The sequence below is a fragment of the Chiloscyllium plagiosum genome, unplaced genomic scaffold, assembly GCF_037043375.1.
Source record: "Chiloscyllium plagiosum isolate Xiang-an unplaced genomic scaffold, Cpla_swu_hap1 HiC_scaffold_42, whole genome shotgun sequence".
NCBI classification, from domain to species: Eukaryota; Metazoa; Chordata; class Chondrichthyes; order Orectolobiformes; family Hemiscylliidae; genus Chiloscyllium; species Chiloscyllium plagiosum.
Genome location: NW_028270180.1, coordinates 9188507 through 9212228, shown reverse-complemented (window position 1 = coordinate 9212228; position 23722 = coordinate 9188507). Strand labels below are relative to the sequence as shown.

At 43.3% G+C, this 23722-nt stretch overlaps 1 protein-coding gene and 1 long non-coding RNA gene across 3 annotated transcripts in view; one reads left to right on the top strand and one right to left on the bottom strand.

The window, feature by feature from the left end:
- The window catches only part of LOC122542490 (protein ERGIC-53-like), an 80433-nt gene that overhangs the window by 26501 nt on the left and 30210 nt on the right, over positions 1-23722 (top strand). For both annotated transcript variants that reach the window (XM_087982225.1, XM_043680265.2), the window contains exon 10: positions 4329-4405. In XM_087982225.1, the coding sequence (XP_087838351.1) occupies positions 4329-4405 (77 nt within the window). The remainder of the gene's footprint in view (positions 1-4328; positions 4406-23722) is intronic.
- Positions 1184-22195, bottom strand: LOC148137556 (uncharacterized). Its single transcript, XR_015754192.1, has 3 exons — positions 22147-22195; positions 20661-20713; positions 1184-1404 (listed from the first exon to the last, which is right to left on the bottom strand). It is a non-coding gene; the product is annotated as an uncharacterized LOC148137556 (long non-coding RNA).

The following is a 23722-nucleotide window of genomic DNA, read 5'->3' as shown; positions in this document are numbered from 1 at the left end:
TCTCCTGGGTCTCATGGGCCCAAACCTTACTAACCAATCTACAATGTGGAATTTTGCCAAATGCTTTGCTGAAGTCCATATAGACAATGCCAACTTTTCTACCTCATTAATCTTCATCACCACCTCAAAAAAAACTCAGTCAAGTTAGTCAGACATGATTTTCTATGCACAAAGCCATGGTGACTATCCCTAATCTGTCCTTACCTTTCCAAATGCATATACATTGTGTCCCTCAGAATCCCCACCAACAATTTACCCACCACTAACCTAAGGCTGATTGGTCTATAGTTCCCTGACTTTTCTTTACCACCTTTCTTAAATAATGGCACCACATTAGCCAACTCCAGTGTTCCGGCACCTCACCCTTGGCTGTCAATGATACAAATATCTCATTAAAGGGCCCACCAGTCTCTTCCCTAGCTTCCCACAAAGGTCTGGGTTACACCTGATTGGGTCCCATGGATTTATCTACCTTTCTGCATTTTAAGTTAATCAGAACCTCTTCTGTAATATGAACTCTTTTCAAGTCATCACTAATTATTTCTCTAAGTTCCTTGTTCTTCTCCACAGTAAACACTGACGTGAAATACTTGTTTAGTTACACCAAAGTCCTTGTGTCTCACACCCCTCAGTAGGTTTACATAACTTGTGATCAGTTTTTATACTGGAACTGCAGATAGCTTCTGCCTGGAGCTCTTACACCTGAACTTAAATGTACTCAGCTTTAAGTAACTTCAGAGTTTTTTATCCTAATACTTCTGATCTGGACGAACATTAACTCTTCACATTAAGATAATCCAGTTCACTATATATAATCCTTCGCTTTCAGAAGCACCAGTCTATACAACTATCTTATTCCAAGTAATAACTAAACCAGAAATAAAAACTATAATCAAAGCACCTCTGTCTAAACTAGCGTTTCCTTTAAGCTTAAAAAGAAAGCCTCTTAAAAAGCATTGAAGCACCATTTTGTTTTTTTAACCCTTGCTGCAATGTGAAACAATCTAAAATGAAGAAAAGTCCATTCATGGTGCACACAAACCCTTATACCCTAAAGCTCTCGAAAGCTGTTTTAAATGGAATCACAGAAACACTTCGAAGTTCATTGTTAACTTCAGGCATACAGAATACACACTGGTTACTAACTCAAAAACTAGAAACCCAAACTTATATTTTTAAAAAGCATTTTTTATATGTTACACAGTTTATGTAATGATACACATTTTTAAACTTAGCTGATGTATAAAGGAAGTTTTATTGCTGAGTTAGGTGTGATTGGTACTTGCGTTGCGAAGACACTTGGCTGCATTCCCTCTGTTCTTTTATGCTGTTATCGGCCCGACTCCATAGGGAGTTCTGCAATGATCCGCTCTTTTGTGGAGCAGCTGGGTTCGTGACAAATCCCTGTAGGCACCAAAACATCGGCAGTGAGATCGATTTTCTGTTTGTTAACCCCCACCCTGGCTGCCTAATTATACATTTCAGTTCGCTAACAAAACAAAGTATGTTGTTTCTTTGATCAAAATGCTGAAAGCTGGAAAATCTGAAATTAAGAAAAAGAAATGCTGAAAACATTGCATTTATAGGGGGAGAGAGTTTTATCCTGTTTTATTTCATGTTTTCTTATCAGTTTTGTATTGACTTGATAAGCTTCACAGTATTGATTGATCATTCACTCAAGGGACTATAGCTGCTAAGAGGTATTGCTGTGAGGGGAGAATCTAATTTCTTTAATGACACTGTATCTTTATATAGCACCTTTTAACATCGCCAAATATCCCAAAGCTTCATAATCAGACAGAATTTAACAACAACCACTTAAGGAGGTATTAGAATAAGTGACCTAAATTTGTATCAAACAGTTCCATTTCACAGATCACTTTAAGGAAGAGAGAGATTTAAAGAGGGAATTCCTTAAAGATGTGTACAGCAAACTGAAAATTAGGAATGTTAGGTTTCTTGAGGCTTTTTGATGGATATGTAATTTGTGCCTTGACATGGAGATGCACTGTTAGTACAATTGAGACTCTACCTTGACACTTAAGAGTACCCACTTGAAAACATGACAGTGAGTATTCCACAGGGAACACCCTCTCACTAAATCTGCCATTTTAAACGGTGCGTAAAATGATTAGAAACTTGGGAAAATAGTATTGAATTCCATAACACTTTGAAACAATGAAAAGGCTTCTATTGCCTTTAATCCTGCTTTCGAGTTATTTTTGAGGCAATCACTTTAATTAAATACTCCAGAACAAGGAAAGAAGATTTTAAATTCCAGACTATTGAGTAAACAATTCACTTAAATCTTTTATATATTAAAGAATGGCTTTACATCTTCCATAGTTATGCTTTGAGATTCTCTTTATTTGATTCATGTAATTATACCACAAATGTGCGAGCCAACCAGTGCCCTTTTCTAAGAGATAATCCGGAATATTCTATCTTGTCCGTATATCCCTGCAGACCTCACTCTAAGAGGCTTTGTCTTGGGGATTACTGGAATTACAATAATTTACGAGTGGAGTGACTGAGTATTATCTGACCTGATGTGTGCGCGCGCACACACAATCCACATTTATTGTAATTGTGTTAAAGTCAAGAGAAAATTGTTTTTTCTGCATTCAACCACTCTGTCCAAGAATAATGATTCCCTGGGAAAGATGCAGTTTGGATCCAGTGGGTTTCACGACCTCATCACTTCAGTTTGAACCTCGGTTACGGCTCCACTTCACCCCCCACTCTGTGGCAGTGTTGTGGCAGCTCATTGCAGTGGGCAACATGAACAGAGCTGGGCTGCAGAGCCATAGTTTTCACCTCTCCTCTCCACAGTGAGGCTATCTCAGTGAGAGTGAAGGTGTTGCATTGACCCTCACTATTTTAAACCAGGAGGTGGGGTGAATGACTGACTGTCTGTCTGGGGATCCTATTGCGGTTGATGTAGAGTAACTTTCTGATGGAGTTAATATGTCCGGGTTTATTTACCTTTTATAAGGAGTTGCTTCTCTCACGTTTTCGAGAGAGGTCATTTGGGTTTTGGATAAAAAGGGAAATGAAGGGGTGGTGTTCAGATGGCCTATCAGCCATGATCATATCCAGTGGTGCAATACCTTCAGAGGACAGATTGGTCTAAACCTCATCCTCCCTCTTATAATGTTTAAATTTCATCCTCTTCAGAATAGCTCAAGTTCTTCAAAGGACATTGTTAGTATTGGGTTGTGAAGGATTAAAAGGGACGTTGCATACATTGAGCTGTGAGACTTTAAAGGGACATTGCTCGCACTTGGCTATGGGGTCTTAAAGGGGCATTGCACATTGGAGTCTAATTGCTGCCTTCACTTCCAGTGGGTATTGAAGACTCATGTGTTTTAAGGGTGGGCTGTTTTCTCTAATTTATCTTAGGATCATCGAATTCTTAGTGTAGAAGCAGGTCATTCAGCACATCCCATGGCTAATCCACCCTAACTTGGGCATTATTGGACTGTGGAAGGAAATTGAAGCACCCGGAGGAAACCTATGTTGACACAGGGAGAGTGTGCAAACTCCCCACAGACACCTGAGGTTGGGATTGAACCTGGGACCCTGGAGCTGTGAGGCAGCTGTGCTAGCCGCCGTGCCTCCCATTCTGTGACAGCGATATGTGGTACCCCATAATTTGTAGTAGTTATTTAGCAATAGCCTGGCTGTGCAGATCATTATTGCTGGAGTTGTTTAGTGAGCCAAAGGCTGACTGAAGATGCAGTGTTTAGTACCAAAGGCAACATACTTCTTTGTAAATTAGAAATGCCTCACTTTGGCTAAAACATAGAAGTAAGGTATAATCTCTGTTCAGCTATAGTTGGAGGACAGTGAAAGTTATTGTGGAAAGATTAGATCAAACAGACCAAGTTAGAGTGTGAGGTGGAGGGGAGGAAGTACATCAGTCCGAATAAATAGAATAGATTAAAGAACACAATTTGCATTGTTGGTTGTGTCTTAGTTGATCTGAAATGCTTGAGTGTGATAATGAGTATGCTGAATGTGTGGGGGTGGGTGGGAGGGAGATCTCTTGATACAGTGGGTAGTCTCCCTGCTTCTGAGCCAGGTTCAAGTCCTGCCCTAGGATTTGACGAGCAAGCAAGATCTGCTCATATTACAGCCTGATGGGTTGAATATCAGCTTGTAAATCGTACTGACACATGTGGGGGTAAGAGTGGGAGAGATTCCTGGTCAGCAAAGTCACCGAGATCCCTGTGTACCGCAGAGTAATTGCCAAATAACTTACTAGGACCTTGCTTTCTGAGACGGAGTCAGTAAGCCTTTTGCTTAGATGTGTCTTTGTTTGATAGGACACCGGTGGCTCCGAGAGACTGGCATTGCTGCTTAACGGTCAAAAGGAGATGGTTCAGCAAGTGCAAGAGATAAGGTAGCTACTGCTTTTCTGTTTTTGGTAGGAATGCATATCAGATGCAGATGAAAGCAAGAGCCTGTTGCCACTGGAGGTTACCAGGGAGCAGTGGGTACAATATGAACGGTATCTTTGGGGAAAACCTTGCATTTTTTGATCCTTCATACAGATCCCTGGAGAGACTGACAACTTTGAATTTCTGTTACAAAGGACAACTCAAGATTTCTCATTTTAAGAATTATACTGTAACAAATGCACCAAAGGCAGTATCAGCTAAACATTACTATATAACTGATGCACCCAATTTCAGAACTGCGGATGCTGGAAACTAGGAAGAGAAATTACTGGAAAAGCATCTGTGGAGAGAAATCAGAGTTAACGTTTCAGGTTCAGGAGTTCTGAGGAAGGGTCACTCAACCAGAAACGTTAACTTTGATTCCTCTCCAAGGATGCTGCTGAGCTTTTCCAGTAATTTCTGTTTTTGTACTCCATTTCAGGCATGATATTTTGCACCCCCCCCACCCTTCAATTTCCAACACAGCCCAAAGCACACTGCTGTGTTTACACGTTATGTTCCAATGTCTACAAAATTGTAATTAATCTCTGAACCAGCTCAAAGTTACCCAGTGTCAAATTGGCTTTTTCTCTTTTTTCTGATGAGTTGTAATATCAAAAAGATAAAGTTGCCATAGTCTTACCAGACCATAGGGCTGCTCGCTCATTAGATACACATGACTGGTGGTGGTTTAACCTGAGAGTCACCGTGCCTCAGGCGAGGGAAGAGGTTGAGAAGGAGAGTCCTCTGTGGTAAGCGCAGCCAGTGCAGGAGTCGAACCCATCCCGCTGGCATGACAAACAAGCCATTCAGCAATTGAGGTAACCGAACCCCTCCCCCCCCCCCCCCCCCCCCTCCCCCCCAAGGTTTAGTTATAATATTGAGGGTGCATCAAAAGTTGTCCTCAGCCTTGAGTGTCTGGCTTTCTGCATTTCCACAACCACCGCCTCTTTGGAGTTGCAAGACCCCCACCCCCCAGGCACGCTCTCGTATTCCTGAGACAGCAAGTCTGCAAATAACAAGACCAGCAGCTTCTGTGCTTTGTGTTCAGATGTTAAATATTTCAATAGGACTCTCTCTGGATGCCTTGTTCTTCATAACAGCCAAGTCTCGGTGGCTTGTCACTAGAGTTACCAGTGGGAGGCCCCAGGCTCTCTTTCACCTTGAATTAAAAGAAAAAATTAAAGCAAAAATACTGTGGCCTCACAAACCTTACATTTGTAACACCCTTATGATCTTGGAGCTGGTGAGATTTTCCTGGCTGTAGGCCAAAATGTATGCCTTGGTCAACACCTTGTTGCTGTTTGTGGGAACTTGCTTAATGCAAATTGGCTGCCTCTTTTCCTATGGAGTCATAGAATTCCTACAGTGGTAGCAGACCATTTGGCCCATTGTGTCAACGCCACCCCTCCAAAGAGATCCACGTCCCCTACCATTTCCCTGTGAACCTGCGTTCCCCATGGCCAATCCACCTAGCCTGCACCATCTCTGCACTGTGGAAAGAAACCCACGCAGTCAAGGGGAGAATGTGCAGGCTCCACACAGACAGTTGACAGAGGCTGGAGTTGAGCCCGGTTTCCCTGGCACCATGAGATAGCAGTGCCAACCACTGAGCTGCCGTGCCACCCTATGCTATGGCAGTAACTGCATTTCAAATGAGTCTCTTTGGCTGCAGAGTTCTTTTGCAACTTCCAGAGGTCATAAAAGGCACTGTATGATTAAAAGTCCTTTTTTCGTTGGATTTTCCATTGTGGAAGAAAATTTTAACTCCGACTTATCAATGATTTCATAGGCTAGCTGAATTATTTTCACTGCATTTTTTTCTTTGTTTCTAATTCCTAGCATCCTGTTGTATTTTTTTTTCATGTTTGATACTTTGCCATAAAAAGAGTCTCCAGTCTTTGATTTGAGGGAACTGAAGGATTTTCAAAACCCCTTCTGTTTAGTCTGAGCAGCACTGCATTAAGTGCCATCTGGATCCTGAATAAGAAGCTGAAGTCTTAAAGAGGACATGACAAGTGACAACTCTTATTAAACCCTTCTGCAGCGCATATGAAAGCAGCCGTGTGTGTTTTCATCCCTGTCCCTGTTCACAGAACTAAAGCAGCATGCCAATGAATTGGTGAGTTGGAAGTTCACTACTGGAAGTGGTGAGGGCTGGAAACTTACAACATTTCAAAGGCATCTGAATGAGTATATGAATAGGAAGGGTTTAGAGGGGTATGGGCCAAATGCTGGTAAATGGGACTGGATTAATTTAGGGTATCTGGTTGGCATGGACGAGTTGGACCAAAGAGTCTGATTTTATGCTGAAAAGCTCTATGACTCTTAATTTGTTTGATTATTTAACACTCCACTGTCCTGTTTCCTGTTTCATTCCCCAATACAGTCACGTCATATCTTCAAGACAAACATTGATATAACGACATGGGGTCTGCCCCTCAGGAGTTATAATCTGCAAGGGGTCAATAGGCATCTTTCTTTGAGGGAGGCAGGTGGCTCAAGCATGAGGGGCATTTATCACTGCGATCCTCTCCGGTTTCTGGTACGCAGTTCATCGGGTGGAATGTGCTGCCTGCTCTCAATCCAGACAATCTACGTGTTGCAATGTGCCTCAAGACGAGAGGACATAGCTTTGTGTGTCATCTCCTGCTGTAAAATAAACTGAGGTCCCGGCGCTGAATATCGCATGAAGTTGTCCGATCTTTTACAGAGCGGCTGTTTGGAGTCAATACGTTGTTCTCTGTAGATATGCTCAAACATAGACTTGCATTCCACAGCAATCAATGGGACCGGATGGCCGTAATGCTTTCATGTCTATAAAGGGAATCACTAAAGAGCCTATGATGGGAGATAAAACACTTACAAATTTACATGCTGTGTTAGAAGGCTAAAGGCACGCCAAATGCTTTGCTTTGACCTTCATTGCAGGAGAAGTTAAAAGGAAAATCAAAAGCCCATAGGCTACAGGGAGCATGTTTTCACCATTGCAGAGGTAACCTTTCAGACTTCCCTTTTCCGACTAGATTACTGGGTATCTTCATGAAGCATTCTCCAGTCTCCACACTTGTGTTTATATAGTGCCTTTTACTCCTAAAACATCTCAAGGGGCTTCACAGGAACGCGATAGAATGGCAGAATCCCTACAGGGTAGCGGTAGGCCATTTGGCCCATCGAGTTCACACTGACCGCTGAAGAGCACCAGCCCCCACTGACCAACTCTATCCCTCAGCTCAGCAGGACTGGTAACATCTGTGGAGAGAAATCAGAGTTAAAGTTTCAGGTCCACATGAGCTCAGTTTGTGCAGCACTTTCTCTTTTTATTTCCGATTTCTCTCCACAGATGCTGCCAGACCTGCTGCGTTTTTCCAGCAATTTCTGTTTCTGATTTACAGCATCTGCAGTTCTTTGGTTTTTACCCTATCCTTCCTGCAATTCTGTAACCTTGCATCTCCCATGGCTGACCCACCTAGCCTGCATATCCCTGCACATTACGGGGCAATTTAGCATGGCGAATCCACCTAACCTGCACATCTTTGGAGTGCAGGAGAAAACCAGAGCATACAGAGGGAACCCACGCAAATGGGAAGAATGTGGAAACTCTACACAAGCAGTCACCTAAGGCTGGAATTGAACCCACCTCCCTAGCACTGTGAGGCAGCAGTACTAACCACTGAGCCACTCAATAGGATGCCAAGTCTCTCAATATTCAGGCAGTTGCTTAAAAACTTCAACACGGTAAATTTTAAAGGAGAAAGAAAGAGGAAAAAAAAAGTGCTGGAGAAACTCAGCAGGTCTGGCAGCATCTGCAGAGAGAGAATAGTTAACACTTGGAGTCTTCAGGAAGAAAGGTCCTATTGGACTCAAAACGTTAACTCTGTTTTTCTCTCGCCACATGAGCTCAGTTTCTCCAGCATTTTCTCTTTTTTTTATTTCAGGTGTCCAGCAGCTACAGTGTTTTGCCTTTTTATTTGGGAGACAGCGAGGGAATTCTGGAGCTTGGGGCCAGAGTACCCTCCCCTATCAGCATTCCGTAAAGACCACTCCCTCCGTGACTCCTTTGTCCTTGAACCCCGCTCCTCCAACCGCCACCAGGACAGAACCCCACTGGTCCTCACCTACCACCCCACCAATCTCCATGTACAGCGCATCATCCGCCGTCATTTCCGCTACCTCCAAACGGACCCCACCACCAAGGATATATTTCCCTCCCCTCCCCTATCAGCATTCCGTAAAGACCACTCCCTCCGTGACTCCCTCGTCAGATCCACACCCCCCACCAACCCAACCTCCACTCCCGGCACCTTCCCCTGCAACCGCAGGAGGTGCAAGACTTGCGCCCACACCTCCCCCCTCACCTCCCTCCAAGGCCCCAAAGGAAACTTCCATATCCGCCACAGATTCACCTGCACCTCCACACATATCATCTATTGCATCCTCTGCACCCGATGTGGCCTCCTCTATATTGGGGAGACAGGCCGGCTACTTGCGGAGCGTTTCAGAGAACACCTCTGGGACACCCGGACCAACCAACCCAACCACCCTGTAGCTCAACATTTCAATTCCCCCTCCCACTCCACCAAGGATATGCAGGTCTTTGGACTCCTCCATCGTCAGACCACAACAAAACGACGGTTGGAGGAAGAACGCCTCATCTTCCGGCTAGGAACCCTCCAACCACAAGGAATGAACTCTGATTTCACCAGTTTCCTCATTTCCCCTCCCCCCACCCTGTCTCAGTCAAATCCATCAAATTCAGCACCGCCTTCCTAACCTGAGATCTTCTTCCTGACCTCTCCGCCCCCACCCCAGTCTGACCTATCACCCTCACCTTGACCTCTTTCCACCTATCACATTTCCAATGCCCCTCCCCCAAGTCCCTCCTCCCTACCTTTTATCTTAGCCTGCTGGACAAACTTTCCTCATTCCTGAAGAAGGGCTTATGCCCGAAACGTCGATTCTCCTGTTCCCTGGATGCTGCCTGACCTGCTGCGCTTTTCCAGCAACACATTTCCAGCCAGAGTACAATCACCAGTGGTGGCGGGATTCAAATCAGGGATGACTAAGAGGGTCAGAGAGAGTGTGGAGAGTTGTGGGGCTGGAAGAGATTCGAGAGTGGAGAGGATGAATGAGGGCACAGTGATTTGAAACCAAGGAGATTGTAACGTTAAAATTGAAGCATTGCTTAATTGGGAACCAATGAGCTTGGGTGAGAAGCGAATAAGATTTCGTTGTGCTAAGATTCACTCACCAAAGATTTGAGATGAAATGAAGTCTTTGGACGATAAGAATTTGAGAGATTAACTAGGCAAGCATTCAAATAGTCAAGGCAGGAGGTAATAAAGGTATGGATGAATGTTTTTTTGATTGGATTTATTATTGTCATGAACCGAGGTACAGTGAAAAGTTTTGTTCTGTGTGGAGTGCAGGTAGATCATACCACGCGAAGTGCATTAGGGTAATGGAACAGAGCGAGGAATACAATGTTATGGCTGCAGAGAAGGTGCACAAAGACCAAGATCAGTAATAAATTTTAAAATTGGAGGGGTCCATTCAGCAATCTAATAACAGCGAGGAAGAAGCTGTTCCTGAATCTGTTGGTCCATGTGTTTAAGCTTTGGAATCTTCTCGGTGAGAGGTAAGGCAGAGTTGGGCGATATTGGCTGAAAATAGAGGGGGGGTATTTGTTATATTCCGGTTATATGTTCAGAAACATTGAAGATAGGAGCAGGAGTAGGCCATTGGACCTTTCAAGTCTGCTTTGCCATTCATGGCTGATCATCTGGCTCCGTACCCTGTTTCCATGTTGTCCCTGTTCCCTTTTGATTCCTTTAGTCCTAAAAACTATATCGAGCTCCTCCTTGAATGTATTCAAGCTAGGAAGCTCATCTCTGGCAAATGTGACACGATGATTGCAAACAGACTGGTTTGATTCTAGGGAGAGCCCTGGAGCCTGTGGATAGGGAGCGAAGTGAAGTTCCTGACTGGTGCAAAATAATGGCTTCAGTGCAATCCGCAGTTAGTTGGAGTAAAATTCCTATTGGCCAGTTCTCAACTTTGGGCATGCAGTTTAATGACTGAAATGACATGATCTAACTTCAAGGCTTCTTTTCACCAGCTCTATCAGCCTGGGCCTGACCCCCCCCCCACCACTTCCAAAACTTTCTTCAAATCTTCAGTTGTTTTCTTTGAAGTGGAATGTCAGAAACTGATGGATCCAGAACCTCTGGTGACGCTTACAATCGCACAATAGTTGGTCCGTGTCTTTTGATTCATGGAGAAGCATGCTAGGCAAAAGATCATCACCATAGTCTTCCCAGACTGCTCTCTCAGTAGTGGTAGTTCAACCTGAGGGTCACCATGTCTCAGGTGAGGGAGGGGAGGTTGGGAGAGAGAATCCATCGTGCTAACCTCAGCCCAGTGTGGGAATTGAACCCACACTGTCGACGTCACTCTGCATCATAAACCAGTCATCCTGCTGTAGGGGTCCCGTTAATAGGTTTGGTCAAAAGAGAAATGAACATAGTTATCTTTTGCTCTTCATGTGTTGTATTTTCTACAGAGATTCAGCAGAAGGTACCAAAACAGTAGTGGGTGGGCAACAGTGATCATTGTTTCAGTGCAACCACACTTGGTGGTCAGTCTGAACCTTCATGCATTTGGTTGCCCCTGGAGTTTTGAATTTCAGCTGTGCCCTGGTTTTAACTTGGGGCACAGTGAGTGAGCCGCAGTGCAAAACTTGGAGAGACAGTTCATTCAGCTGTTGACCCCATCTGAAGAACCTTACACCATTGCACTGTGCTGTCTTTTCAGAAGAACTAATCCATTTCATCCCAACTCTTCCCCCCCCCCCCCCCCCCCCCGGCCTTTTCCCTCACACTTTTTTTTAAAAAAAAACTGATTTCTTTGAAAAACCATTGTGGATTTTTCTGCTGCTGTTCTTGATACCGTTCCTAACACTCCTCTCTATGTGAAACTTTAAAAAAAGATAAACAATTTTCCTGAACTCTAACTTTGTGCTTTTCGGTGATGAGATTGCATTTAGACTGTTGAATTGCAATTGAATTCCGAAAATTGTTTTCCCCAAAACCTGTTGTCATTTTGAACACTTCCATCTCATGTCTTGTTGACTGGTTTTGGTTCTTGTAACTGAAATCTCTTGGTGGTATCTTTGTAAATCCCTCCTCTGCCATCTTCAGGGCCCCAACACTTGCTTTGGCAAAAAAGACGTGGCAAGTAGAATGGTTTTGCTACTCTGTTGTAATTGAGTGAAATGTCTACTAGTTGTGGAAGAGCCAGGAAATTGCTTTAAAAGGTAATGGTTCTGACAGGGTTCATGTTGCAATAAACAGCACCCAGTCTGGATCTTGAAGGGAACAGATGTGTCATTTCTGCTTCCCAATCGTCTTAATAGCAGCATGTGACTAGATAACGGCACTTTTATCCAATTGCTATCATGCAATATATTACGTCTTGTTAAGGGAAGAGTCTGTTCTTATTAAGACTCATTAATGGTCGTTCCCTAACCACGTAGGTTCTTAAACCCAGTCAAGGAAAGAGGAATGGTGGTAGGATCCTCCTACCCACACATACCACCTAAATCTGCAGAAGGGAAAGGAATTCACACATGCCCCATACACAATTGGATGTTAACTTATTATTGAATACGTGTAATTCGTCGTTTGAAGAGGTCAGAGTGCACTCTACCCGGGTTCAAGTCCCACCTACTCCAGGGGTGTGTCTTAACCTCTTTGAGCAGGTCAGTTAGAAAATATCAGTAGCCCTATGTGTGCGTACCTATGCAACAGTCCTGTGTGAGCAGTACCTATACAACATGGGGTGCAGCAGTTCAAGAGGTCAGCTCACCACCACCATCTCCAAGGCAGTTAAGATGGACAATAAATACTTGCCCAGCCAGCAATGTCTCTATCCCTTGAACAAATAAAAAACTACTTTGATGATTTAAAAACCTCCATTAAGTAGCCTTCCTGGTCTTATTGTTTCCTGAGAAAAAGGCCTCAGCCCATTCTGTCTGATTAGTGCACCCTTGCAGTCATGGTATCATCCTATGGCCTCTCTTATTCTTGATGTCAAAGAACAAAGAAAATTACAGGAACAGGCCCTTCAGCCCTCCAAGCCTGCCCTGATCCAGATCCTCTATCTAAACCTGTTGCCTATTTTCTAATGATCTGTATCCCTCTGCTCCCTGCCCGTTCATGTATCTGTCTAGATTCATCTTAAATAATGCTATTGTGCCTGCCCCACCACCACCACCGCTGGCAATGTGTTCCAGGCACCCACCATCCTCTGCTTAAAGACCTGTCCACGCATATCGTCCTTACACTTTTCCCCTCTCACCTTGAACCTAGTAATTGAATCCCCCACTGAGGAAAAAGCTTCTTGCTATCCACCCTATCTACACCTCTCCTGATTTTTTTTTTTGTAGGCCTCAGTTAGGACCCCCTCAACCTCCGTCTTTTTAATGAAAATAATCCTAATCTACTCAACCTCTCTTCATAGCTAACACTGTCCATACCAGGCAACATACTGTTGAACCTCCTCTGCACCGTCTCCAAAGCATCTATATCCCTTTGGTAATGTGGCGACCAGAACTGTACGCAGTATTCCAAATGTGGCCGAATCAAAGTTCTATACAAATGTAACATAACCTGGCAACTCTTGTACTCACTACCCCATCCATTGACGAAAAACATACCATATGCCTTCTTGACCTACGTTGCCATCTTTGGAGTACAATGAACTAAGATCTCTTGATTAAATCGATTTTGCTCAGGGCTTTTCCATTTACCATATAGAATCTGCCACAGTGTGGAAACAGGCCCTTTGGCCCAACAAATCCACACCGACCCTCCAAAGAGTAACCCACCCAGACCCATCTTGTTACCTTATTACTCTACATTTACCCCTGACTGATGCACCTAACCTACACATCCCTGGACACTATGGGGCAATTTCCCATGATCAGTTTATCTAACCTGCACATCCCTGGACACTATGGGGCAATTTCCCATGATCAATTCACCTAACCTGCACATCTTTGACTTGTGAGAGGAAACAAGAGCACCCGGCGGAAACCCGCACAGACACTGGGACAATGTGCAAACTCCACACAAACAGTCAGTCGAGGCTGGAATTGAACCCGGGTCCCTGGTGTTGTGAGGATACAGTACTAACTTACTGAGCCACCGTGCAGTTCACTCTTGAGTTAGATCTTCCAAAATGCATCACCTCGCATTTGCCCAGATTGAACTCTATTTGCCATTTCTCTGCCCAACTCCCCAATCTATCTATATTCTGCATTATCTGATAGTCTCCTTCACTACCTGCTACTCCACCAATCTTAGTGTTATCTATATCAGAAACAACATTGGTCCTAACATGGATCCCTGTAGAACACCACTGGTCACAGTTCTCCATTTTGAGAAACTCCCTTCCACCATCACTCTGTCTCCTGCTGCCCAGCCTGTTCTCTATCCATCTTGCCAGTGCACTCTGGATGCCATGTGTCTTCACTTTCTCCATCAGCCTACCGTGGGGAACCTTATTGAACACCTTACTGAAGTCCATGTATGTGACATCCATAGCCCTTCCCTCATCAATCAACTTTGTCATTTCCTCAAAGAATTCTATGAAGTTGGTAAGACATGACCTTCCCTGCGCAAAACAAGCAAGTTAGCATTGAACATTTCTGATTCCGTCTCTCTTGATATGTGTTCTATATATGATTCTGATTTCCATTGGATTAGTTATGCTGTAGATGATGCCCAAACCTCTTAAGAGGTTACTTCAAAACCAGGTCCCAGTACATGAGAGCATTACTTGTTGGTGTTACTGTTATAGGTCACCTTTCACGAGGCTCATAGACTTTGCGCAAAGTGAAAATAGAAACTGGAGGAGCTGCACTTTAGTTGGTGGCTTGAAATTGTTAGTTTTTGAGTATTCAATTGGAATTGCTGATCAGTAATTGGGATGGAGTGCCATTCTGCCTTGTCTAATTTCACTGCTGTCCCACCCTCCTATTTCCTCCCTGTGTAACCTCATCCATGGTGGCTCAGTGGTTAGCACTGCTGCCTCACAACACCAGAGACCTGGGTTCAAATCCACCCTGGGATGATTGTCAGTGTGGAGTTAGCACGTTCTCCCCAAGTCTGTGCAGGTTTCCTCCCATAGTCCAAAGATGTGCAGGTTAAATGGATTGGCCATGGGCAGTGCAAGGTGATAGGGTAGGGAATGGGTCTGGGTGGGATTATCTTCAGAGAGTCAGTGTGGATTTGATGGGCCAAATGGCCTGCTGTAGGGATCTGATGTCCCTTGTTTGAAAGACCAAAGAAAGGTCTTTCAGCAATGATTCTGTCAAAAGCTTTGGTGATTGAGTTGAATGGAAGTTGCAATTATCAGAATATTGTCTTGCCTTGTATTGAAATCTCATTCTAACTGCGCTTGACATATTTACACAGCACAATCTGTCCATACCCTGAGGTTGACATTAATCAGCTTTTGACATGGTTTCTTGAGTGTCTGCAATCCCCATTGGCTTCCCATTAGTTTCCCAGCTGGGTTGCAAATTAAATCAGGTTGTATTTTATGAGCCCCATAGACAGCATTAATTATTTCTTTTCGAAAGTTGACTGACTGAAAATACCCCACAAAAAGATGTCACATTTTAAGACCTTTACTGTTTTTCAAAAAAATATAAAAGCAACATTCTGTAACTACTGTTTAGGAGTTAACAACAGAAATGTTCTTCATGTGAATTACAGCACAAACAGCCACAGTTATGTTACACTCCGTTTAACTGGACACCATATTCTCCTGAAAGCGCTCCAAAGCTTTCCTCCATGCCTGATGTAAAAGTGAAGTACTATTGATACTCAAAAATCTGAAGTTAAAACAGAAAGGCTGAAGAAACTTAAGAAGTCTGGCAGCATTTATTGAGGGAGGAACAGAATTAACATTTAGACTTCAATATGATTCCCCATCAGAACTGTTACACAGCAAAATCTGATTGAACTCAAGTCATTAACACTCGTTTTTGCAGCACTTTTTCTTTTTACTGTCATACTGATTGCGTGTTTCTTTCCTTCTCTTCCAGCTGACTCACTTCTAATCCTAGGACTGACTTTCACTTTGAAGATTCCTTCCCTCTAGGCCGAGCTGGTCAAATCTTCCAGCCTTTCCTCTTGCCTCCAGTTTGTCTCCCTCTATCTCTCTTTCTATTCCTTTCCTTTCACGAATGTGGGCACACATTCTTGCAGACTCACTTGATTCTGAGGTTCAGTTAAATCTTAGGAAATGCTGCAACATGGCATTGCAACGCTTGTGATGGACTGTTCTCTTCCTAAAGGCCATCTCCTTTGGAATGTGAATCATCTGGAACTTTTCAGGGATAAATTGGCGATTGTCCTGGCTTCCAGCTCCATTTGAGCAAGGAATTAAATAGCCAGCTTCAGGTATAACTATTTAACCATAAGAATTAAGGGTGGGGCAGCCCTGTGGCTCAGTGGTTAGCACTGCTGCCTCACAACGCAAAGGACCCAGGTGTGATTCCACCCTCAGATGACTGTCTGTCTGTGTTGAGTTTGCATGTTCTCCCCATGTCTGCGTGGGTTTCCTCCCGCAATCCAAAGATGTGCAGGTGTGGTGAATTGGCCATGCTAAATTGCCCAGTGTTCAGGGATGTGTAGGTTAGGTGCATTAGTCAGGGGTAAAATGTAGAGTAATAAGGTAAGGAGATGGGTCTGGGTGGGTTACTCTTCGGAGGGTTGGTGTGGATTTGTTGGGCCTATTTGCACACTGTAGGGATTCTATGAATCATGGTTTCTTTGATTAGAAACTTGAAACTTTGCGAAGGGATTAGAGGAAGCTGGGCTGGAGAAGGTGCCAATGCAGCAAAAATGCCAGCAGAGGCAGGTTAAGTCAATGGGCAGCTTCTGTATCCCACATTCAATATAACAATATAAATTATAAATCCCTTTCCCTTGTGTCAGATTGTACGTGTTTGTGGATTTACATTGTTGTAATAATGTTGGTTTTATGCCTCTACAGTAAGCCTGCACATGGTTAACTCAATTTTCAGTGCCTGACATAATTATCTGACTATGAACCAGGATGTGCCTCCCTCTACATAATAGCCCATCCACAGATCAGAAATGCAGTAAGCTTGTGTGCAATAAGAGCACTCTTCAGTGTTGTTCATTGAAATTAAGAGCTTTTATAGCTGAGATTCTGCTTTTGTATAGTGTGTTTTAAAATGTGTCTCATTATTAAGGAGCAGCCCAAAGGTTACGGATTCATACCAGGATGTAAATTTAGTAAGGTAAAGTGTTTGGATTCTAATTAAAATATGCAGATATTTTTGTCCCTTTCCTGCTGAAAGCATTGAATCATAACTCCCCAGGCACAGCTCAAGGCCCCCCCCCAACTCCATTTGTGTCGGCAGGTATGCCTTTAACCAATGGCTCTTAAGCAGATTATCTGATCATTTATCTCCTTTCTGTTTTTTGGGAGCTTGCTGTGTCTGAATTAGCTTAGTCTCCGACATTATAGCAACAACTGCTCTTCAGAAATACTTAATTAGCCGTCGGGTAAATGTTGCATAAACGCGAGTCCTTTTTCTCTCTGATTATTTTGGCATGTCAGGATTTCTTTATATTTTTTCTTGGATTGTGGGCATCACTGGCAAGGTCAGGATTTGTTGCCTGTTTTTCATTGCCCTTGAACTGAGTGGTTTGCTGGGCCATTTCAGAGGGGAGTTTAAAGTCAACCACATAGCTATCAGGTCTGGAGTCACATGTAGGCCAGACTGGGTAAGGACAGCAGGCTCCTTTCTCTACGGGGTTTTTATGACAATCTATAATAGTTTTATGGTCACCACTGCTGCAATTGGCTTTCAGCCAGTAGTTTTATTGATTGAACTTGGATTTTACCAGACTATTAGTCTGGGTTTCTAGTTTAGTAAATTTGTGATATTACCAGTTGGCCATCCCTCCCCAAACACAGTGAGCAGCCAAGTGTGCTAATACCTATGTTTGACCTCACATTAGAAATTCTGGCTTGTTTTCATCCCCCCTCGATGAGCCAGACTTGCTGAAACCCATTGTGGCCTTCCTACTGTTTTGAGATCAACAGTCTCTTTATCTGTGGGGAATTGGGCGTAGAACTTGATGGTTCATCTATGCGCACTGTCTTTATCAGTTGAACCATCAAGGAACCTGCAATTATTGTCAAACCTGATCTTGCCTAGTTTTTAACTGCCCTTTCTGGCTTGCCTGTAACATTTGGTGTTAGTCATTGCTGCTGCATTTCTGGTAGTGTTTACAGTTCCATGTTGATCATTTATCAGAACTTGTTCAAACCTCTTAGCCTACCTCATGGCAACTACTACGGATCCGATTCACTCAATTGCTAAATAAATTTTATTTGATGTTTTAAAAAGCAACTTTTATTTCGGCTTTCTCATCTGGTTGTCCCAGATGCCAGGACTATAAAAGTATGTGTTTGATACCAGAACTTACTCTCTTTAGCAGTGTTTTCGAGGAGATTGAAGTGTTTTGTGTACCCTCGGGTATCTTGCGCACTGTTCCTCTGTATATTTTTGTTTTTTTTTTAAATATGTCTCTTGTCTAATAGCTCCAGTGAGCCCTCCATTGAACAAACCACTCTCACTTTCTTCCCTGTGGTTCTTCCCTGCAAAGATTTATTTTGGCAATGTCCTTGTGCTGTGTGCACCTTGTAATTTGAGAAAATGTCTTGGTGGTTCCTGGCAAGTCAAGCACAGGCTTAATTTCTGTGACCTGTAATTTTCTACATGGAAGTGATTGTCTAAGTGGATATGGTATTTATCATTGGCTAAATCCATAGTATTTATCATGAATTTAACTCCTGTCCTCTTTGATTTGTTGTAGCTCATTTGTTTTGCAGTTTCAAAAGGAGAAAAATGTAAACTTCTATTTGGCTGAATTTAAATTTTTTAAAAGATCTGTTGAAAAATAAAGCCATAATCTAACTGCAACAGTGACTACATTTCAAGTACATTGTTGGCTGTGTAGAGGTTTGGTGGTCATGAAAAGCACTGTACAAATTCAAATCACCTTTTCTTTTTTACAAACTACTCAAAATCCACAGCAAGTTAGTCAGTATCTGTAGCAAAACTGGAGGATATGACATTTGATATATTCCCACCTCTTCAAACAGAGTACATAGAAAGTGTTACACATTGTACTTTCTCTTTGCGAATTTGAATTTGCTTAATCATAGGGATGCACAGCACGGAAACAGACCATTCAATCCAACTCGTCCACGCTGACCAAATATCCTAAATCCAGTCCCATTTGGCCCATATCTCTCTCAACCCTTCCTATTCACATACCCATCCAGATGCCTTTTAAATGTTGTAATTGTACCAGCCTCCACCACTTCCTCTGGCAGCTCATTCCATACACGTACCACCCTCTGTGTGGAAACAATTGCCCCTTAGGTCCCTTTTAAATCTTACCCCTCTCACCTTAAATCTTACACCCACCCTCTGAAAAAGGCCCTATCCATGCCCCTCATTAATTTTATAAACTTCTGAATGATTACCCCTCAGCTTCCGAAACTCCAGGGAACACAGCCCCAGCTTGTTCAGCCTCTCCCTATAGCTCAAATCCTCCAACCCTGGCAACATCCTTGTAATTTTTAAATTATCATCATCTTTGCTATATGCTTCCTGATTTTCTACTTCTAACTTTTGCAATTAATTAACACATGCCTCCAAACCAGAGCAGGATGAGGGGAAACTGTTTCCATTGGCAGAAAGTTCTGTATTCCTTCAGATTCAAGGTAAATTACGAACCGACTGGGACCAAGGTGAGAATTTGTTTTTATTTCGAAGATCGGGAATGCAATGCCTGAAAGAGTAAAGGAAGTAGATTCAATGGTAACGTTCAAAAGGAAGTTGGATAGGTAATTGGAAGGGGGAAAACTTTCAGGGATGTGGGAAAGAGTAGGAAACTGGGAGCATTTCAACAGAGTTTTCAAAGCCATTGGTAGACTGAATGGCTTTGCTGAGTCATTCTGTAATTGAAATGTTTCCTCTTCCTCCAATCTGATTGCTGTTCCTGTTCAGTCGGTGATTGGGGGAGGTGATAGAGGAATGGTAATGCTATTGGGCTAGCATTCTAGGGACCCAGGCTCATGCTCTGGATTTAAGTCCCACCTGCTGGCAACTGATAGGATTTAAATTCAATTAATAAATCAAGAATATAACCAGTCTCTGTGACAGTGACCGTGGAACTAATGTCAATTGTTTGTGAAAACCCGTCTGGCTCACTGTTCTTTCAGGGAGGGAATCTGCCACTCTTACTCGCTCTGACTGATGTATGAGTCCACACCTATAGCAATGTGGTTGACTCTTGACTGCCCTCTGGAATAGGTGATCAAGCCACTCGGTTCAAGGGGAAATTGGGAGCAGGCAACAAATGCCTGGCCTTGCCAGTGACAACCACCTCCTGCAAAGGAATCTTAAAAGGGATGATCAGGTGTACAAACAGTTTGGCTTGAAAATACGAGGCAGGAGGCACAGTGATTCAAGTCTTGGACTATTAATGTCTGAACTTGGGGCTTTCAATGGAGTAGTGGCAAAACATAAGGTGGCACAGTGGTTAGCACTGCTGCCTCACAGCGCCAGAGACCCGGGTCCAATTCCCGCCTCAGGCGACTGACTGACTGTGTGGAGTTTGCACGTTCTCCCCGTGTCTGCGTGGGTTTCCTCCGGGTGCTCCGGTTTCCTCCAACAGTCCAAAGATGTGCAGGTCAGGTGAATTGGCCATGCTAAATTGCCCGTAGTATTAGGTAAGGGGTAGATGTAGGAGTATGGGTGGGTTGCGCTTCGGCGGGTCGGTGTGGACTTGTTGGGCCGAAAGGGCCTGTTTCCACACTGTAAGTAATCTAATCTATAAGATTTGGATGAAATCCAGATATAGTTGGAAAGATGGAAGTCATCCTCATTCAAATACTTTTGGAAGGACAAACATAAAAGAAACCTATTCCTCATCTTGGGATCTTGTGGTGTAGTGGCAATGTCCTTACCTCTGAGCCAGAAGGTCCCAGTTCGAGTCCTACCTGCACTGTAAGTGTTTGTTGAAAGGAAATACACTGGTGATTAACTGACCAAGCAGACTTATTAGAAATATCAACACACATACACACACCCCTTACCTTTTGTTGATGCCTGAGAATCACAGCTGTCTTGAATTAGTGGTTGGTGTTCTCTGGAACAAAGGAAAAAATAATCTGGACAAGCAAGTACTTGGGCAGATATTGACCTCAGCAGGAAATGAGTTGCTGGGGGAGGTGGGAACCAATGCAAGACTGACTTGATTGGATTACAAGACAACTGTAACCTTTCGGCAGTGGGATCCTGAAACAAGCTCAAGAGGTCGACTCATAATGATTGAGTTGATCCTTAACTGTAGTAATGAATGGGCTTGGAACTAAAGTAGGTTTTGTTTTAATTCCGGGAAGTATTTAGTTTTTCATGTCTCTTTCTTCAGTTTCCGCGTTTAAAGGTTGAAATCTGTTGGCTGTTGGAGTTTAAACCTCAACCGTTACAACTCCCAGCTGTCTTTGCTGTCTTCCTTTTTGATTTTATTTCAAAAACATGTTTGCTACTTTAAAATGAGTGCAGACATTAGGAACAATATTTACGATTTGGATGAAGCGGATTTACAGTGACTCTTTTCTGTCTGTATTAGCTGAACAGCTGTGAGCGCGGGGGGACATTGGATGATTGCTTGGATAGAAATGTTGTGCAGGATTATGGGCTAAAGACAGGCGACTGGCACTAGATGATAGAACCAGTGCAGGCATGATGGGCTGAATGGCCACCTCCTGCACTGCGTAATGGTTTTGTGAACTAACTTTACCCAATTACATTGAGCGGCAACCCTAAACAGGATTGATATAATGGAGGTGGAGCAAAAGAAAGTGTTCCCAGGATCAGAGGTGTTCTAAACGCTACCTTTGTTAATTGCAGTCCCCAACTAATGCTGGGTAGGTCAGTCTCTGTGTGGGAAGCACGGTGTGTGTGTTGGGTTGCTTATATCATCAAAAAGTTCTGTTACTAATTTTTGATTTATTCATGAGAATGGGATGTGGGTGTCACTGGCTGGAACAGCATTTATGGCCCATCCCTAATTACCCAGAAGGCAGTTAAGAGTCACCCACATTGTTGTGGATTTGGAGTCACATGTAGGACAAACCAAGTGAGGATGACCGCTTCCCTCCCTAAAGGGCATGAGTGAACCAGATGGGTTTTTCCTGACAATTGACAACGGTTACATGGTTATCATTAAACTCTTATTTCTAGATTATTAATGAATTCAAATTCCACTATCTGACATGGTGAGATTCAAACCCGGGTCCCCAGAACATTATCTAGTTCAATAGTGTAGCAATAATGTCACTCTGACATCACCTCCCCTTAATCCCCATACAATTTATAGAAGTGTTCACAAGACGATCTGACTCCATCTGGAGGAGATGGTGGTGTAGCAGTGGTGTCACAGGGCTAGTAAACCAGAGGTGCAGGTTAGCACTCGGGTGTCACTGGTTCGAATCCCAATATGGCAGTTGGCAGTATGTAAATTCTGTTTGCACATCTGGAATAAAGGCTGGGGTTGTGATACATGGGTAGCGTCCTTACCTCTACACCAGAATATCCAGCGGCACTTCAGGGTGTGCTGGCCACAGAGGCGTGCTGTTGACTTGAAACAAAAAAATTGCTGAAAAGTAAAGCTGCAGTCATCAATTGTTCTAGCAATCAACACAGTTCACTAACCTTCTTTTAGGGATTAAAATCTGCCATCCTTACCTGGTCTATCCTACATGTGACTCCAGACCCACAGCAAATTGGTTGGCTTTTAACTGCCCTCTGGGCAATTAGGGATGGGCAATAAATGCAGGCCTAGCCAGCGACACCTGTCTCCTGTGAATGAATTAAAAACAAAAACAGTAGGCTGAGCAAACCACTGAGTTCAGGGGCACTAAGGGATGAGATAATAAATGCAGGGCTTTTGCAGCAATTGATAATTTCATGAGCATTTTATGCCAGAACTGGCTTTCAATTCAGATTTATTCATTGAAACTAAATTCTGCTCAGTGCTGCAGTGGGATTTGAACCTGTGATCCTAAAGCTTTATTTACCCTAAGCCAGTCAATTACCGGCTGACATGATCATCTCTCCCCACAATGGCTGTCGTGATTTGATTTCTTAATAAGTTACAAACTACTTACCAGAGACCAGTTGGAAATAGCCAGTGTGTTTAATACATGCAGAGCAGTCTAAAGGTAACGGCAGTGCTAATGGAAATTGGTTTGCCTGACTTGCCAAATTTAAGGGTGGGTGGTTAAAGTTGAGGATTCTGCTGCTACTATTTCTGCTGTCGCTGCCAGTGTCTGCCAAGTAACAGCCTGTTGTTGTTCTGCACTCCAGACTAAGCTGTGGTAGGTTAAGGCGTGTTGCATACTCCAAGATGAGCTGCATTGTCCCCTGTTACAGAATAATTGTTTCTGCCCATGTTCAGAACAAATCCATTACTAATCCACCCACAGGCTGAATCCCAGTTCAAAAATTAAACAACAGCAAGCTGATTCTGGAACGATGACAGATTTGTTCTCATTGGCAAAGGATTCACTCCCTCGGTTAACCATGTGGCTCCCGGTTTTTCATGTTGAAAAGTATTTGAAATTCATTTCTGATATTCCCGGAACACACCTAAAACCTGGGCATGGGAAATATTACTCTAATATTACACTAAAGACATGAGGGAGACAGTGAGGGGGAAAAAAAGGGAGACTGAAGCAATAGGGAATCAAAGAGTCTTGAGGAGACCTTGGATTGTGTCTTATATTCTTGCCCCCGACTAAGAGTGGCCACATTCAGAGAACAAAGTTTAAAAATCACCAAACGCCAGGTTATAGTCCAACAGGTTCATTTAGAAGTACAAGTTTTCAGAGTGCTGTTCCTTTGTCAGGTAGCTAGTGGGGCAGGATCATAGGACTCAGAATTTATGGCAAAAGATCAAAGTGTCATATAACTGATGGGGAAATATTAAACATTCAGTTAGAGTTAGAGAGTTGAACAAGTTGGCGCTGATATTTGGATGATGGAAATCAGCAACTCAAGATGGAGGGAATCCATGGGATAGTTTTAAAAGCAAGATTGAGGTCTCCGTGTCGTTTTGTGGAGACTAATCGAATTGGAAAAGGCGAATTGATGA